The following is an 18,495-nucleotide window of genomic DNA, read 5'->3' on the forward strand; positions in this document are numbered from 1 at the left end:
CTGGAGGGAAGGACACTAAAATAGGAGTTATCAGAGCCTGCTCCTGGCTGGGTTCTGTCTGTATCTGGCTGTGTGACTGCGAACAAGGCGTTTCCCTACTCTGAGCCTCTGTTTCCTCATCTGTGAGAGGAGGATAATAATGCTGCCTCCTCCTGCTCTCCTTGGAGCATTAGGGTGAGCCTTCAGGGGTTGAGGAACAGACACTCATGTGTCACCTGAGAGAGGAGAAAGGACATCATCAATGTCTGTCCTTGGAGACCACATTTTATGGACCAAAAACCTAGCGCTGTATTCTAACAATTTTTTATCTTGGCTCTGAGTGACAGAATTTAAGCACCATATTTGGGGGACTAATAAGAGACAAGGTGGAATCAGTACTGCTCCTGATTTTCCTGGACATGCAATGAACTGTCACATTGAGAGTCACTGAGTTGTAGAATGTCAGGTCTGGAGGGCAAGTATCTTGTCCCCAGGGTCACCCAGCCTGGGGGCAGCTGGATTAAAACCCAAGTCTCCTGACACCCAGCCCAGGACACTTTTTTACTGCATCAGCGAGCTGGCACTCCAAGGATGGGACACCTGGAGGGGATCCAGGCAGGGACAAGGAGGCCAACCCACACAGCCTTGCAGGCACCAGACTGTTGTAGGTGGCAGGTGGGTATCTGTCTTGCTTCCATGGTGAATAACCCAGATCACACCTTTGTGCAAATTAACGTATTTATTTGCTCAAATAACACAGTACAAAAATGAGACTCAGATGCCAGCATCAGGAGCACATACCAAATACTCATAGGGCTTAAAGAACATCATTCCAAATAAGAAACTATGTACAAAAGGTTCCTGACCTTCATTTCATAACTTATTCTGATCCTTCATATTTAGGTGCTATGATCGTGAACACTGCCTAAAACAAATCCACAAATAGCTCACCTCTCCCCCACTTCTCAGAAGCAGCAATAAAAACTAAATGGCTTTCCGGATAGGCTGAGTTGAGCTGATGAAGCCAGTGCCTCGGGTTGGAGGCCAGTCCCATATAAGCACCCAGGGCCTCTCCGCTCTAGACTGCTCCTCCTCCCCAGTCCTACCCCATGGTGCGACAGCAGGTTCAACACGGCAATACCATGTCCCCAAGGGTCACAAGATCTCACTTGCCATCCAGGTTTAACACCCTTTCCCCCATGACCACATGTTCTGGGCAGTGTCCAAGGGAGCCGGCTCTCTGTCTACAGTCTTGTCCTTCCTGCACATAGATATGAACATGTGGCAAATTTCACACCTGAGTCAAGCTGTTGAAACTGTTGAGCTGTACGGAAGGCAGAGCCTCTGGCACCCCCACACTTCACCTTTGTGCAAATACAAAAAACAGCCCTTTTCTCAAGACACGTTACTGCTACCAGCTGCAAAACTGTCATCATAAATCTACAAATCCACAATGTCTAGGATATGAATAGTACCTCCTGGAGTATGGTGCTCTTGAGCAGTGCACCCCTGTTCAACAATCCATGGCAGTCCAGCCCATTGAAGCCCTCCTCCACTTCCTGAAAACTACCCAAAAGAAGCTATAGTGCCTACATGGACATGGCACTAGGTAATTTTCAGAACTCTTCACATCCATTTTTTCACTGACTCCTAGCCAATCCCACAAGATGGGAGAGGTGCAAGGTATCAGCTCCATTTCTCTAGTCATAGAATGACAGGACACAGGGTTAGAAAGATTCTGAGAGACCAAGTGGCCCCAGTCTCTAGGTCTTTCCATCTTGGGCCTGCAGAGTTCCTGGGAGGCATCTACAAATCCATATGAGCATGAAGAACTACTGGTCAACTGAAGAAATGATGGGATACACTTCGATGCACATCTGTTTGGATGCATGTGGATGTTCTGTTTAGAGATTAAATAAAAATTTAGTTTAAAAACTAGACTCAGTTAAAACGAACATCTGAGAAAATATCAGTAGGCCTTCTGGGTGGGATCCTAGACTCCAAAGTCTGGAGAGGAGGGGGAATGTGTAGACGGTCATGCAGCAAGTCTGGGGTAGGTTCAGCAGGTAGAGCCCCGGTCTTCCTCATTCCCAGTCCAGTGCTGATTTCCCCAGACGTGGCCTCTGTGTCTTGCCTTGTGGGAGAATGCTTTGTGCTTCTCAGGTACTAGGGTATGGACACAGAATGGTTGTCTGCTCTTGTCTTCCATCACGTTTGTGAAGCAGGGATTGGGACATCACAGAGCATCTTCAGGGTCTCCTGGCTAAAGCTGTGAACCGTTTGGCTAGTTCAAGGGAATTTGAGTGCAAGACACAGCTTTCAATCTGGACTTTGAACCTCAGGACTTGTGATGTTCTGGGAAGAGAAAAAGAACATAGGTGTTAGCCACAGCTCAATTATTTATGGGTTCACTCTGGAAACAACAGACTTCCCATTATCCCATTAACACCCCACCCCAGCCTCCATCTCTGAGTCTTTGTTCTTGCAACACCTCCTGCTGACATTGTTCTCCTGATCCTTTCTCCCCAGACAGCCTCCCCGTTCTCAAAGGTCAAAATCAGCACCTCCACCTCCTGGAAGGCTCCCAGGACCAACTTGCTTCATGGGCCTCAGCTACCACTCATTTGGTATTTGGTTGCTATTTAATTTTGTCATCAAACAGTTGTCTTTTCCATTGGCAGATGAAGCCTTTGAAGGCAGAACCTTCCACAGAGCCTCACAGCCCTTTGCACAACTAAGCACATAGGAGGCTGCCAATAGCTACCAGTTAAATGAATGAATGAATGAATGGTTAGTAAAACCAGAAGATGAAGTCAGGGCAACTGAGGATGTCAGAACTGATGTTTCTGTAATATCTTTCACGAATAACTCAGATCAATCTGTAAGCTATTACCTAACCCATCCTAGAGGGTAAATTATCTGTAACATTCCTATTCTCTAGGAGAAGACAGTGAGGCCAAGAAGAGAGAGAGGTCCATGGTAAGGAGGATTTCCCACCAGGAAAATGAGCCAAAGGAGAGAAGAGCATTTGAATTTCAAGATACAACTACCATGAAATAAGCCAGGTCTCCTGAGAGACTTTTCAAATGGCTTCTAAAGGTAATTCCAAGAAAGACAGAGTGTTTTGGGTGATAGTAGCATCATTGCAAAAGGTTTCCCAGGGTACCACTTGGATGTAGAAGTTCTGGTCCTGTTTGTCCGACACCAGCAAACAGAACATTTCATTCCTCTAAAGTCACACCTTCATTCAGAGGCTTCTACACTGTGGATCTGGGTCAAATGTTTGTAAGCAGGTTATGTTAAGTGAATTAGAAAACGATCAAGAAATCTTTATCAGAGTCCACCAGAAAATATGAGAGCTCAGAATTTTTAAGAAATCAGGCCAGGTGTGGTGGCTCATGCCTGTAATCCCAGCACTTTGGGAGGCCAAGGTGGGAAGATTGCTTGTGGCCGGGAGTTCAAAACCAGCCTGGTCAACATAGTGAGAACCCATCTCTATACCAAAAAAAAAAAAAAAATTTAAATTAGCTAGGCATGGTGGCATGCACCTGTAGTCCCAACTACTTGAGAGGCTGAGGTGGGAGGATCATCTGAGCCCAGGAAGGTTGAGGCTGCAGTGAACCGTGATTACACCACTGCACTCCAGCCTGGGTGACAGAGCAAGACCCTGTCTCAAAAAAAAAAATCAGTGACAAGCATCGTCTCTGAACGGAATATCTCAGAGACTTGGGGGAGGGGAAATTATTAGGAAAAGCATAAATGCACTCAGAACAGTGAAGGTGACAGCAGGAGAGAGGCTGTTCATTAAGCAACCAAGGCCAGGTCAGTGAGTGATTGCCTCCTGGAAGCCTTCCAGAACCAACAGCCCATGGAGCCTTCTTGTCTACCTCAGCCACCCCTTATTTGATAGATAACCTTACTTTGTTATTTACATTTTATGACAGCCTAGAATTGAGAAGCCAAGCAACAGAGCCCGCAAAATAATAACAAGGCAAGCTAAGATCGTAGCCAGTCCAATATGCCATTCTATCAAAAAGCATGGAAACGTACATGTAATTGAAGACTAGAGCCAAATAAAGAAGATGCTAATTATGGAGTAAAAGCAGTGAGGTTTCAGAAAAGAAAAAGGTTGTCATGGTTTAGAATTGTCTCAGAAGGCCTCAGTGAGGAGGTGGCATTTGAGATAGACCCAAAAATTCTGAACCGAGCAGGGGAGGGGAGAGGAGGATAAGTAGATCCCACTGGAGGCCAGCTGTGAGCCTGCTGTCACTTATGCTACATCGCCATTGTCTTCCCCGCCCTCTCTCACCAGCTGGTCCTCCCTGTATGGGAACTGGATGCAATTGTAGTGGTCTCTTAGGCCCATGAGGATGCACATGGCGTGGCTGTTGTTGCCAGCAAATTTGTTAGCTAAGCTAACGTCAAACTGGTAGAGTCTCCTGGCGTGATTCCTGTCCAGCTTAGAGGAGTGGGCCACCTGGCTGCGCAGGGTGGCTACCAGCTTGCTGAGGGAGGAGTCCGAGAACTCGTAAAAAAACCTCTTAAAGCTGGGGTGGCGCCTGATCTGGAAGCGGAAATGAAAGCAGGTCATTAGTGTTGCTGGCAGTACCCCTCCCGCCAACTGCCCCTCCCGCAACTCCATGCAGCCAGGCAGGGCACTCCTTGTCCCTGGGATGAGCTCTCCTTGTTACATCCCTCCACTGCCCCTAGACTCTCAGAATCTGTTCTGCAAGGTCCAGCTCAAAGCAGCAGGACAAAGTAGAGGGCAAGGGTGGAAGTACAGGTTTTTAGACTCAGATAATTCAGAAGCAAACACCCCACAGAGCCTTCTCATCTACCCTAGCCACTCCATATTTGACAAATAATCGTACTTTATTATTTAAATGTATGACAGTCTAGAATTGGGATGCTTAAGTTGCACTTACTATGTGTGTGAGCCTCTGGTCATCCGTAAAATGTAAAGTATCCACGCAGCCCCAGGATTGCTGGGCGGGGATTGGAGGGGTGGGGAATGAAATGAGAGAATTTATATAAAATGTTTAGTACAGGAATGTTTAGTACAGATGTTAGAGGAATTTTAGTTCCTTCTAAGCCTCCTCCAACAAGCTCCTTTCTCTTAATAACTAAATGGGTTCCCCAGAGGCAGACCCAGATACAAGGACTTGGGTACAGGCATTTTATTCATTAAATGATCCCAGGAAATGCTGATGGGAGAATGAGACCTGGAACAAGAATGGGAAGGCGGCCCAGGGGGTGGCAACTGGAGCCTAATCCACTCAGGGCACCTTGGGAGCCAGCTGAGAGCACGTTCCTCAGTTATACCCTACAAAGGCAAGGGAACTGGGGTCTCTATCCACCAACTCCCACCAGCCATTGGTTGAGGGTTGCTCATGGGGAAGTGGAGGCTGTTCGTTCTGTCTCCCACATGAGTTGCAAAATGACCCTGGGTCCTCAGGCACAAGAAGGCAGGTGCTGGCAGCTGGATGGGCCAGTGTGCACCCTGGTGGTGAAGAGAGGCACCCAGAGCGTCCGCTATGCTGATTACTCATCTTTAACCTGACCTCTTCACATGTGATCTGTGTTTGTCTCTCCAAATAGACTGTTTTCCAAGGGTGGGGAACCTTCTGTTACAGACTGCCTATCAGGGGAGAAAATCAACAAGCTTGAAAGAATGGGAGACCGTATAAATGCTGAAGAGCACAGCAAGACCGAGAGTGAACCCGGAGACCACAGGGAATGGAATCAGCCGGGCGGGTGGGGGCCAGGAGTGGCCAGGTGTGGGCAGAGGAGGCTTCCAAGGACAGGGGACGTGAGTCGAACTTTAATAGCTGATTTGGACAGGAGTGGTCCTGGCTGGGGCAGGGAGGCCACATGAGCATTGTGTTATTTTAAACAGTTCCCTCATCTGCTACATGTCTGGAGTTTTCTACATATGCAGTAAGCTTGGTCAAGTAGGTAATTATCTCTCATTTTGGAAAAGAGGAAACCGAGACTCAGAGAGGTTAAGGGACATGCTCAAAGTTGCCCAGAGGTGCAGACTTGGGGATGGAACCCAGGTCTCAGCTGTGGGTAGATGAGGTCCTAGGGTTGGCCTGGGGAGGGCTGAGTGGTGCTCACCTGCTGCCCCAGTTGGCCATCCACTTCTTGGAGAAGTGCCACAAGCTTCTGGATGATGATCTCCTCTAAGGAAAAGAAAGGAGGATTGAGTGACTGTTGACTGGGTGATGCCCAGTTCCCTTCCAAAAACAAAGTGCTGCAACAACACATCCACCTGTGAAAGACAGTATTTTCTCTCTAAAACTCAGCACACACATTAGTTATGATGGACCAAGACAATTCTTGCCTTAAACTAGAGCTAGAGTGTGACAGACTTGTTTGGGTCCCCTTCATAGAAATAGAAGGGACTCTGGCTTGCTGGGCCTCACCTGTAACCACATTCAGCTTCATTTGATAGGTGGGAAACTGAGGCCTCCCAGTGTCCCTTATCCAGGCTACAGGGTAGCACAGTCAAGAATGGGAGTTTGGACAAGGAGAAGCACATCAGAATGCAGGGAGGGGACATGCCAGGGCTACTGACCCATTAGGAATGCACCCATCCACCTGGGTTCTAAGCAGCGGTGTGCCAGGGCCTACTCATACTAAGTTTACTGTAAATATTCAGGAAATTTGTGGACTAGTTGTTTTGTTCTGTTTTGTTTTGTTTTAGACAGAGTATCGCTCTGTCACCCAGGCTGGAGTGCAGTGGCACGATCTCGCCTCACTGCAACCTCCGCCTCCTGGGTTCAAGTGATTCTCCTGCCTCAGCCTCCCGAGTAGCTGGGATTACAGGCACACACCACCATGCCAGGCTAATTCATTTGTGGACTAGTTGTTATAAACTGTTAGCAGCTTGAAATCAGCCAAGGTAAAAATATTTATGCCATGGAAATCTGCAAATGCTACAAAGTAGGGCATCCTTCTCCCAATGGAGAGCCTGTCTGCCAGCACACCACTGCTTATGAGACCCGGAGCAAGCCAGGAATTTCATATGAAACATTCAAGCAAACGAATGGGGGGTGTTAATTACATCCCACAGGATAGACAGGTGTCCTCTACCTGCAACTCTGCCCCAACAGCCCCAGTTTAAAGGCCAAGCCTGTGCCCCCTGCCCCATCCTAGAGTCTCCTGGAGTCTTTGCCTGCTGCCTTCCCCATTCCTTCCTCAGAACCCTCCCCCATTCAGCCTGTGAACTCCATGTGGAAGAGAAGCACCCGGGGAAGCTGTCCAGGTAAGAGCAGGGGTGTTACTGACTAGATTCACATGCTCCACTCAGCTGAGGTGCCCCTTCTGGCGTGTGGCCTCTGGCCTGGGAGGGTGCTTCTGAGATCACAACTGGCTCCCCTTCTGCGGGCAGGGGCTCCCGGCACTTGAGATCTTCTGGATCTAGGGCAAAAAAAGAGTTGTTGAGTGTTTTGCAAAGAGTTGAATCTAGTTCCTGACAAGAAGTTGTTCGGAGGCACAGGCATAAGCAGCGGCTGGTTACCAGGCTCCTCGGTGAGTTTCCTGCCCCTGGCTCTGCCTCAGAGGAGTTCGTGGTGCACTCGTGGCCTTCTCCAGAAACCTAACTTTCGCCCACCAGCCCTCTCTGCCTCCTTAGTCTGGGAGGGGTGCAGTTAAAACAGGTGTGCCAACAGGGCCCACCAAATGAACCCTTTCCTTCTGCCAGGTTTTCTGGGTCACTTAGCCTGTCTGAACCTCACTTTCTCCATCTGTTAAGCGGGAGTGATAAGATTGACCTCACAGGGTTGAGAGCAGGTTAAATGAGATAATATGTGTGAAACTAGCAGGTAGTAGGCACTCCGTGACGTCAGGGGAATTATTGTACACCAGTGGTCCTCACGCTTTGGTGTAGTGAAAAAACAGGCCCAGGCCATCTCCTACTTCATCAAACCCAGGTCTCTGTGCTTGTCTATGAACTAGCCAAGTGATTCTGATGCACAGCGGCACGGATCTCCCACCACATTTGTTGTTAAGTGTTTGTGTGTGGAGAGGGAGGGGAGGGCGTGTGCAGTGAGCAGGGGCTACTGGGGGTGGGGTCCTGCTGGCACCTGGCCCCTCACCTCTCCCCACACTTCCACACCGCCCACTCTGCTCAGCATGGAAAGACACAGTCAGGGCTTTCGGCAACAGTGGACATCCTCCACTATGCCAGCCTGTCAACGACAGACAGGCCACACAGCAGCCCTGCCCAAGAGGAAGCCTCTGTTACCATGGAAACACCAGGCCTGCTCACCAAGGCTGCTGGAGGTGGAGGGCCGATGGCCACCGACACACAGGGGCAGAAAGCTGGGCCTTTTGGGCCGTCGGGCCTCCGGGCTGGCAGCCCCTGCTGCCCCCGCTCTTCTGGGTTCCTTGGAGCTGTGTTTCTTATGGTAAAACGCTCTCCTGAAGTTCGACTTTTTTTCTTGAGATTTCCTTCTGCAGTGTGGAGCCGGGTTTTCTACACCTACCTCTTCCTCTTGGACTTGAGGTTGCTGTGGGGGAGATGAGAGAAAGTGAGTCAGGGCCCCTGACCTTGAGGAGATCTCAGGTGAGCTGTGGAAAGACAGCCACGGTGGGCTAGCAGGCGTTGCCCAGAGAAGAGTGGTTGATGCTCAGTGTGGGGAAATATGTGTGGTCTGGAGGGGGCTGGGGAAGCTTCAAGGAGGAACTGGGTCTGGGTGCAGTGGCTTACGCCTATGATCCAAGCACTTTGGAAGGCTGAGGCAGGTGGATCACCAGGCGTCAGGAGTTCAAGACCAGCCTGGCCAATATGGTAAAACCCTGTCTCTACTGAAAATACAAAAATTAGCCAGGTGTGGTGGTGCATGCCTGTAGTCCCAGCTACTCAGGAGGCTGAGGCAGGAGAATCGCTGGAGCCCAGGAGGTGGAGGTTGTAGTGGGCCGTGATCGAGCCACTGTGCTTTAGCCTGGGCGATAGAGCAAGACTCCGTCTCCAAAAAAAAAAAAGAGGGACTGGAGCAGGGCTTTGGCAGGACACAGAAGAGCAGCAGAGACAGGGAAGTTGTTACACCAGGCAGGGCTGGGGAGCCCACAGTTAGGTCAGGGTTACATGGGGAGCATCTTCCTCACCTCCTCTCCTTGCTGTTCTTCTGCATCTTGGAGCATGGAAATGATCTTCTGAATGAATTCTTCTGAAAAAGATCAACATGCATGGTTAACTGTGGGGCTAGAAAAGCTCTTCTGTGGTCAGTCTTCGTTTCCTAATTGCCCCGGTGGCTCCCTGGGTGATTCTCTAGGGGGCTAAAGAGCTGCCAGAGGTGGCCTGAGGGCAGAGCTGGTTTCATGGGATACATATTCACTTTACCAATGAGGGCCTCTAAATAGACACCCAGGAGGAGGCCCTTCAGGGCCATCTGGAGAGACCCATTCCCTACAGGCGCCCTCATCCCGCACCTTCTCCCTGTCCAGGCAGAATTTCCCTTCAAGGCATATTTTCTATGAAAAGCAAACAAGGCAGAATGGCAGGGGATGGGGGCAGAGATCTTTCCAGGTCTTTTCAGACCTGACGGTGATATTATATATATATATGTGTTTCTAGGCCTGGCTCTGCCAATGGTAAAATAATAATTACAGCGATGGCAGCTGCCATTAGCTGAGCTTCCCTCCCAAGGCCCCTACCCCTCTCCCTATCCTCTTTACTTCTGAGCTCTGCTCTCAAGCTGGGCCACCCAACAACGACAATAAGAGGAACAAATGGCACCTAACACATATTAGCCACTAACAGGGGCTGCCCTAAATGCTGCCGACAATTCTAGAAAGCAGGTACTTGCTGCCCCCATTTCACAGATGAAGAAACTGAGACCAGAGATGAAGTAACTTGCCCAAGTCCACACGGCTCAAAGGGGTCAAAGCCCAGACTCAAACCCAGGTCCGTAAGATCACCCCATCGGCCGAGCCCTTGGTGTGGGCCAGCACTTTCCTCCCTTTGCCTCCTGTCTGCCTCATCAGGGTAAGCATCAACACTATTGCCATTTACCAAGGTTCAGACAGGCAGCCTGGCTTGGGCCTGGGCTCTGGGCCCCAAGCCGCCTCCCCAGCCTGCTGTACTCAGAGGGAGGTCTGGACAGGTCACTGCCTCTCTCTGGCTCAGTGTCTCTTTGCAAGTGGGGGAGTCAGAGCAGAAGTTCTGCAAGGGGTATCTGAGAAAAGGAGAGGAGTACTGACTGTATTCCGAGGGTCTGTCCAGCGGAAGCTCCTCTCCAGGTTCCCGGCTCTCTGATGGGGTGGGAAGCACGGAGGGACCTGGAGCCCCAGCCTCTGTAGATGGGGCCTCCTGGACTTCAGGTTCTTCCAAGCCTGAGAAGCAGAAGGAAAAAGAGGGTGTGTTTTGTCTGTCTGGGGCTGTTGACTATGCACAGAAGCTAGCACAGACTCAAAGTGGGCTCCGTGGCTGGATCACACTAAGGCCTTAAGGGGCTGGAAGACAGCTGCTGGGCAGGGCTGTGTCTCTGATTTACTGGCCCAGACCAAGCTCCCTTATCCCTTTGTGCTTCCATAGAACTGGCTTTCCTGGGCTTTGTTGCCCTCTCCTCCCTCCATTGTTTTGACTTGATCCACAAGTTGAATAGTAGAGGCCTGGTCCCATGGCATGAATTAATGAATCATAGCATGAAAATATCTCCCCATGGGCCTGAAATTCCCCTCTTTGGTGTTAAGCGTCACTCTCTCCTTTCTAAGATGTAAATTCTCCTGGCCGGGATGACCTAACAGGATGACCTGTTCTCCCTGATGCCCAGGAAGAAATGACTTGTCTGATCCTTTCCGCCTCTAGCTCTGGCCCCATCATCCATGGGCCATGTGGCCTTGAACACATTGTTTTACCTCCCAAAGCCTCAGTTCCTTCATCTGTAAGGTGGGGATAATAGTTGCACTTCATCTGATGGCTGTGAGGACTGATTAAGATACAGATATGCAGCAGGGAAATGTCTCACTTTACAGGTGAAGAAATTGAGGCATAAAGATGGGGAATGACATAGACAATATGCTAGAACCCAGGTCTCCTGCCTCCCCTGCTCCAGCTCCTTCCTGCACACACTACTCCCCTCCCTGCCAGGGTGCAGAAGCTGAGGCGGCCAAGAAACGTGGATGGTTGGGAAATCCCGGAACATAATTTCCATCAAGGGCTTATTGGGGTTGCCTAGACCTCGCTGAGGTTTTGTGTGTGGAGGTGACCTGCTGGCATTCTTTCTCTCTTCCCACAGTCATCCTCACACCACTCAGGACAGAGTGCAAAAGTCAGACTAGGCACAACGTAACCTTTAAAATGGCCAATTCCATCCCCAGGGAAGATTCCAGAGCTGGAGGCAGCTGCAGGGTTGCTATGGCAACTGCAGAGCCTGCTCACCGTAGCTGCTGGAGATGGAAGGCCGATGGCCGCCGACACACAGGGGCAGAAAGCCGGACTTCTTGGGTGGCCGGGCCTCTGGACTGGAAACATCTGCAGCCCCCCTCTTGGCCTCCTCGGAGCCGTGTTTCTTGGGGTTTGTCTTTGAGGTTCTCTTGAGGCTTGTCTTTTTCTCTTGGGATTTCTTCCTAACAGCTGGTGCTGGGTTTGGCAGGGCCACCCCCAGCTGTGAGGCCAGAGATTGCTGTTGGGGAGAGGAGAAAAACTGAGTCAGGCTCATGACATTGAGGAGAGGGGGAAGGCCCTCTGGATGCAAATGAAGAGCAGCCAAGCTGCAGGATGGCCCCCGGGAGAGGGGAGGCAGCAGAGCCCAGAGCAGGGGGAGGGCTGAGTTCTGAAGCTGCAGAAGGAGGCTTCAGGGAAGGAAGAGACTAGAGCCCAGCCTGCAAGGACAGGTGCAGCTTGGCAGAGGAGGAGGAAGAGAAGGCAGAGAGCCCCTGGAGACCTGCAAAGTTTACTCCTCACCTCTTCTTCCCACTGGTCTCCCACTCTTTTGAGCAATTCCACTATCATCTGAATGATAGCATCCTCTGGAAGAAAGCAAATGCATCCAGTTATTCTTTCTAAATGCACAGACAACTCCTTCTAAATTACCATCTTGGACAGTTCTCTTAAACAACTCTTTAGGCCACACAGTGGAGGGAAAGCACCACATCCCAGGGGCAAGTTCTTCTGAGAGAAGGTTGGAAGATCCTCCGGGGAAGGCACTAAGCCAAATCATGACACTTTATGCAGGAAATTTCAGATCAGCCCTTTAGGCTCTCAACCTGTGCCCCACTATTTCCTTTGAAAGTCACAGATCTAGGAACGTCTTCTTTGGATTCAGTAAGCTGTGTGACCTTGAATAAGTTTCTTAACCTCTCTGGGCCTTTATCTCTCCCAGTGAAATGTGGGTCATAATCTTTGTCCTGCCTCCCTCAGAAGGCTGTCAAATGAGGGACTGGGCTTGAGAACACTTTGCAAGGCTAATGTTGATCTTCCAACCTGCAAAATTCCAGTGGGAAAATGGTGGATACCTGGCCTAACTAAGGTGGAGGATGAAAGGACGTCAGCAGGCATGACACAGAGAGAGCCTGCCACGCTGATGCCTCAGCCACACCCTCGTGTCTGCACGGAGAAGCCACTGACATGGAAATGGTTTCCTTTGATACTCCAGTCAGCCTATTCAAGGACAATGTGCCCACACTGTCCTCTGCTAGGTGCCAGCTGATGCATTTACATGAAAAGAGATGCAAACAAGGTTCCCTGTTCCCAGGCTGTCTGTGGGTTTGCTTTTTTTTTAACTCCTAACTTCCCTCTCACTTATAAATTGTTTGGCTTTTGTCGCTTGACTCAGCTACCAGCTGGTTCCCTCTCATGTAAGAAAACAATTAGCTGCAAAATAACTAACTCAATGCCTTTCAGTTATTCTTTGACATATGCATAGCGCCTTCATTTCATATATGATAAAATATGCTCATCTTTTTTACAGGGAATTAGATGAGTAGGGGATTATTCTCCATTTATTAGGAGCACTCATGGTATTGTGGTTTTGTGTGAGACTGTACTTATTTTTTGGAGATGCATGTTTAAGTATTTAGGGATGAGGCATGATTTACTCCAAAATGATTCAGCAACAAAATGATACGCACACAAAGCAAACTGGCAGAGTGTAAACAACTATGAGTATACAAGTTGTGGCAGAGTGTAAACAACGGTGAGTATACAAAGCATTGAACTATACTTTTCACTCTTCTATATATTTTTTAAAGTAAAATAAATTTTAAAAGACTAAGAAAAGTTCCATTTTCATTAACACATAAGGCAGAAGCATTTGCCAGCAGCCTTTCCAATTCCCCAGCCTCCCTTCTGTGAACTTCTAAAATAAGCAAACGTGGCCAGAAGCACCAAAAGAGGCAAGAAAGGCCAGTGCGTGTATTTTGAGAGCCACCATCCAAGGTCTCAGTAATCATTCAGAACAATCCGTCTCATTCAGTAACAGCCACCTCAGCCACAGGCAAAAAGGTCACTAGAGATTCCAACTCACGGTCAGGCTTTTTGAGCTCCTCTTCTTGCTGGTGACCTGTGGCATGGGGAGAAACATCCAAAGCTCCAGCACCATCCACTTCGATGAGGAAGGACTGGTGATCAGAACCTTCCCCACCTGGAATAGAGACGAAAGCAAACGGGTATGTAGGTGTGTATGTGCGTGTCTCAGTGACATTCTCCTGAATTTGTTCATCAACACGAGAAAACAGCACAGAATTCACAGTGCAACAGGCGCTGCTGCAGCCCGCTCTAGGCTTAACCAAAAAATCAGAAACCCACTAAGATTTTTATTTGAGAAGAGGCTGCTTCCACCAAGACACCTCTCTTGTTAACCCCCTCCCCGCAAATCCTCAATCTTCTCCCCATCATAAACACTGAGTTTTGAGTGCTGCAAGGCAGAGTCCCCCTCCCTGTAGGTGCCAGTGGGCATTCAGCTCCAGAGCCTTGCAAGGCAGAATAGGAAGGCACCTTGGGAGCCAGCACCCTCATTTACATGTGGGGAATCAAAAGTTCCAGAGGGAGCAGCTCAAGCTCGAGGTCACACAGCAAGTTTACTCCTGATGGAGCGAAGTCTAGAACCAAGGCCTGGAAGAAGCAGCCCAGAAGCACATAGGCACCAGTGGGATGGGAGTAGGGCTTCCCTCCTCACCCGGCTCCCTGCCTTCTCATTTCTCCTAGGTCTGTGCTCCTGAAACTATAGGAGTTGGCAATAACAGCTATTGTGCACTGAGCGCTCTCCTCGTGGGCTGTGGCCACTCCGTGAGACAGTAACGTTATATTTATCTTCATTTTATCCATGAAAAAAGTTGAGGCTCAGAGAGTAAAGCTGCCTCCCTGGGCCGCACAGCCTGTGAACAGCGGCACTGCGACGGGTTCTCCCTGGAGCACTCAGCCACGGTGCTGTTCTACCTCAACGAAATGTCACAGTGGGCCGGGCGTGGTGGCTCACACCTGTAATCCCAGCACATTGGGGGGCCACAGCCCGTGGATCACTTGAGTCCAGGAGTTCAAGACCAGCCTGGCCAACATGGTGAAACCCTGTCTCTACTAAAAAATACAAAAATTAGCCAGGCGTGGTGGTAGGCGCCTGTAGTCCCAGGTACTCGGGAGGCTGAGGCAGGAGAATCACTTGACCCTGGAGGCGGAGCTTGCAGTGAGCCAAGATCGCGCCACTGCACTCTAGCCTGGGCGGCAGAGGGACTCCATCTCAAAAAAAAAGAGAGAGAGAGAGAAAGAAAGGAAGAGAGAGAGAAAGAAAGAAAGGAAAGAGAAAAGAGAGGAAGAAGAAGGAGGAGGAGAGGAAGGAAGGAAGGGAGGGAGGGAGGGAGGGAAGGAGGGAGAGAGGAAGGAAGGAAGTCACAGCAGTGTGGCCCCTGACAGCTCCCCCGACTATCCCCGTCCTTCTATGGAGAGGCTCCTGGAGCAAGTTCAGAGCACCCTAGGGGTTGCCATAGGAACGGGCACGGTCCACTCACCCCTGCGAGCTGGGCCCAGGTCAGCCTCCCCAGAGTGCAAGGCAGCAGCCGCCTTGGACAATCCTTCCTCTTGGCCTCCGGCCTCCTGGTCTTGAGCTGCCTTAGTCACCTCGGCCACGTGTTTCTTGTGACCTTGCTTCTTGCGGCTAGCCTTCTTGTCGTGGTGGGCTTTCTTCCTGAGGGCTGGCTCCCCTGCTGCTTCCAGGGGCTCCGGAGGCTGGGAGATACCCTCCTTCCCCCTTGGCCTCCTGCTGGCCTTTTCTCTGGGCTCCTCGGGGCCCGTCCTCATGAAGAAGTTCAGCACGGTCTTCAGCCACCCCTTCTTGGTGTCTTGCGAAGGCCTCTGCTCGCTGGGGAGAAACTCTCCGGTCTCCTCGGGAGTGGGGGCTGCAGCGGTGGTGCAGTGAGCCTCTGCAGACGGAGCTGGGCTGTCTGAATGTCTGGCCCAATCACTGGTCGTCCAGTGAAGCGCCTTCCTGGAGGGGGCAGTGGGTAGGGAGAGGCAATGGCAGTCCCACGACTCCGAGCCTTTCCCGGGGGCCAGCGGCCTGTCCAGAGACCTGGCTTTCTTCTCCGCCAGGGACCTCCTTGGGCACCTTGGATTCTCCATCGGGCTACAACCAAAACAAACAGCTCTGTTAGTTGTTGTTGTTGTTGTTGTTGTTGTTTTTATGACAGAGTCTCGGTCTGTTGCCCAGGCTAGAGTGCAGTGGCCCTATCTCAGCTCACTGCAACCTCTACCTCCTGGGTTCAAGCGATTCTCCTGCCTCAGCCTCCTGAGTAGCTGGAATAACAGGTGCCCGCCACCACACCTGGCTAATTTTTGTATTTTTAGTAGCGATGGGGTTTCACTGTGTTGGCCAGGCTGGTCTTGAACTCCCGACCTCAGGTGATCTGCCTGCCTTGGCCTCCCAAAGTGCTAGGATTACAGGCGTGAGCCACCTTGCCCGGCCAAACAGCTCCCTCAGCAGAGGCCTCCTGGGCACACTGAAGTTGGCTCCCGGTGCTGACCAGTGGGCCCATTCACACTGCCCACTAATGTGAGTAGTGTCAACTTCCCGTGTCAACAATTTCTCAAAGCTGTTGTCTTGTGCAAATTCCCCCAAAATCCTTGGGAAATGGGGGTCATTATTCTCATTTTCCAGAGGATAAAACTGGACCACAGGAAGATCGTGCTCAGATCTCAGGGCTGGTCAGCTGCACCTCCAGAGCCCCTGAAAGGAACATAGTCCTGTCCACACCTAGGTTTTAGTCTATCAAGACTGATTTGGGACTTCTCCTCCAGAACTGCATGATAATTAATTCATCTTGTCCAAAGCCACTGGGTCTGGGGGCTTTTGTTACAGTAGTAATGGAAAACGAATACAGCCGGAGCCAGAGGCCTAGTCCTGCCCCTCACTAGCCTTGGGACTCTGGGCAGGTCAGGCACATTTTCTGGCCCCATGTTCTCATCTGAAGCATGCCTGAGCCCTGCCCTCTTTCACAGGCTGTCATGAATATTCCACGAGGCAGCTCCATCAATGGCAACTCTTTTCTTCCAACTGCTCAAGCCAAAAATGTAAAGTCACCCCTGACTTCTTTCTTTTTTAAAAAAATAAATAATTTTATTTAGAAAATAGATATGGGGTCTTGCTGTGTTTGTGCAGGCCGGTCTCAAACTCCTGGGCACAAGCAATCCACCTACCTCAGCCTCTCAAAGTGCTGGGATTACAGGCATGAGCCACTACTGGCCTCCTTTCTTTCTTTTACTCCCACATCGACCCATCAGCAGGGCCTGTTGGCCTCACTCTCATACAGCCTGTCCTCACCCCAGCGGCCCCCTGTGGTCTCTAGGTCCCCATCTGCACTCACCTGAACTGTTACCACCACCTCCTAACTGACCTCCCTGCTCTCCTCTTGCCCTCCTTACAGTAACTTCTCCCCTTTGCAGCTATGGGGGCTTTTAAAACAAAAGTTACTTCCCTTCCTCCAAGAGGTCCCCTTTCACCCAAAATCTTTGCAGTAGCTGGCACGCCCCACACGTCCCAGCCTCCATCACCCCCCTGACCACATCTCTCTCACTCCACTCCATGCACACAGCCCTGCTTGCTGTCCTTCAGGCCCGCTCACCTCAGGGCCTTCACACTGGCCAGTCCCTCTTTCTAGAACATTCTTCCCTCATGGAAAGAATGAGTTTGTTCATGGTTTGTTCCCTCACTTCCTTTGAGGCTGTACTCAACTATCACCTTCCCATCGAGGCCCTCCCTGCCCATTCCGCATCAGCACACCCTTTCCCCTCCTACCCTACGGCCTGGTGGTGTGCAATGTCGTGTCTTTATGTGTTTAGTTGTTTCCTGTCTGAGTCTCTCTTCATCTCCTGTGTTTATTTTGCTAGGTCTTCTATCTTTGAGTGCCTAGAACAATGTCTAGCATATCACTGCCACTCAATAAGCACTTATTAAACAAATGAATAGATGTATAACACATTTAGTAAATGGCACAACACGTAAGGTATCTTTGGATGTGTAGTTAACATGAAATCAGTGCTTTCGGGCCAATTTCATCTTAGAGCAGCGGGGGCTCTTCCATTCTCCATCCAGAATGAAGCAGCGGCCAATGAAAAAAGACAAAAAAAAAAAACCTTTCCCTCCTGGGCAGCATTTCAAGCCCGCCTGGGTGTGGGCAGTGCATTTGATTTGTGTGTCTTTAATCTAAAACTCTTGGGGCTTTCCAATTTTTCCAGAGTTGTTCAGAAGGCCTCTTCCCTTCAGTGGAAGGTAAAAGAAAAATAAAATATGGTTTTGATTGCCAAACCTGAGCCCCTGGAGAGTCCTATGGAGTTTAGGACCACAGGTTGCCTGCTCTAATTTGTCATTATAGCTTTAGCATGCATTGACCAAGTAATGTTTAGTGGTATGGGATGTACTCTAAAATGTATTCTATTGCTATGCTCGGCTTAGAGGCAAAAATAAGAATCTATAATTGCAATTTCTTATGTGTGGGATCCACAGGAAAGTGAAGAAGATACAGAGAAAGAAGAAAAGAAATGGGAACACACATATTTGAAGGTGACACGAACATTTGGGATGCCTTCCCTCCTCCAAGCACCAGTCTGGGAAGGAAACCAGACGGTATGGCAGCCCCAGGTCGCCGAGGCCAGAGGCCATTGGGGCCGAGTGTCCACACGTGGACGACCTTGGAGGAAATGAGAAATCAGGTCAGGGAGGAGGTAGGCAATTTAAAAGGACTTATTTGTTGTTTAATGTTCCTTAAAAGGAACATCTGGGCTACATGGAAACTTTCAGCAATATGTATCTGTACCTTATATGGAAATTCACTAATGTTCCTGAAAGGCTCAGAGACTGGCTGCCTCATGGTTCTGTTTCCAAAGACGACGCAGGGTAGGATAAGGAGAAGAAATCATAGAGGAAAATATTTATGTTTGTTCTCACTTATTTCTCTCAACAAACATTTAATAAGCACCCACTCCGCACCAGAAATTATGCTCGGTGCTAGGGATACAATCATGAACGAGATGCAGTGTGTGCCCCCAGAGGGAATATTCTGGTCTTCTCTGAATGCGCAGGA

The 18,495-nt window shown here is 49.9% G+C and overlaps 1 protein-coding gene across 1 annotated transcript; it reads right to left on the bottom strand.

The window, feature by feature from the left end:
• Positions 1-703: 703 nt before the first annotated feature.
• On the bottom strand, positions 704-15,542 carry BNIP5 (BCL2 interacting protein 5). The gene is made up of 11 exons (XM_054491373.2): positions 14,929-15,542; positions 13,452-13,568; positions 11,891-11,955; positions 11,366-11,609; positions 10,186-10,317; positions 9,091-9,152; positions 8,252-8,492; positions 7,270-7,401; positions 6,097-6,161; positions 4,289-4,543; positions 704-2,334 (listed from the first exon to the last, which is right to left on the bottom strand). The coding sequence occupies exons 1-11, from the start codon at positions 15,536-15,538 to the stop codon at positions 2,299-2,301; spliced, it is 1,959 nt and encodes a 652-aa protein (XP_054347348.2). The 5' UTR covers positions 15,539-15,542; the 3' UTR covers positions 704-2,298.
• Positions 15,543-18,495: the final 2,953 nt, after the last annotated feature.

The sequence above is a fragment of the Pongo pygmaeus genome, chromosome 5, assembly GCF_028885625.2.
Source record: "Pongo pygmaeus isolate AG05252 chromosome 5, NHGRI_mPonPyg2-v2.0_pri, whole genome shotgun sequence".
NCBI lineage: Eukaryota > Metazoa > Chordata > Mammalia > Primates > Hominidae > Pongo > Pongo pygmaeus.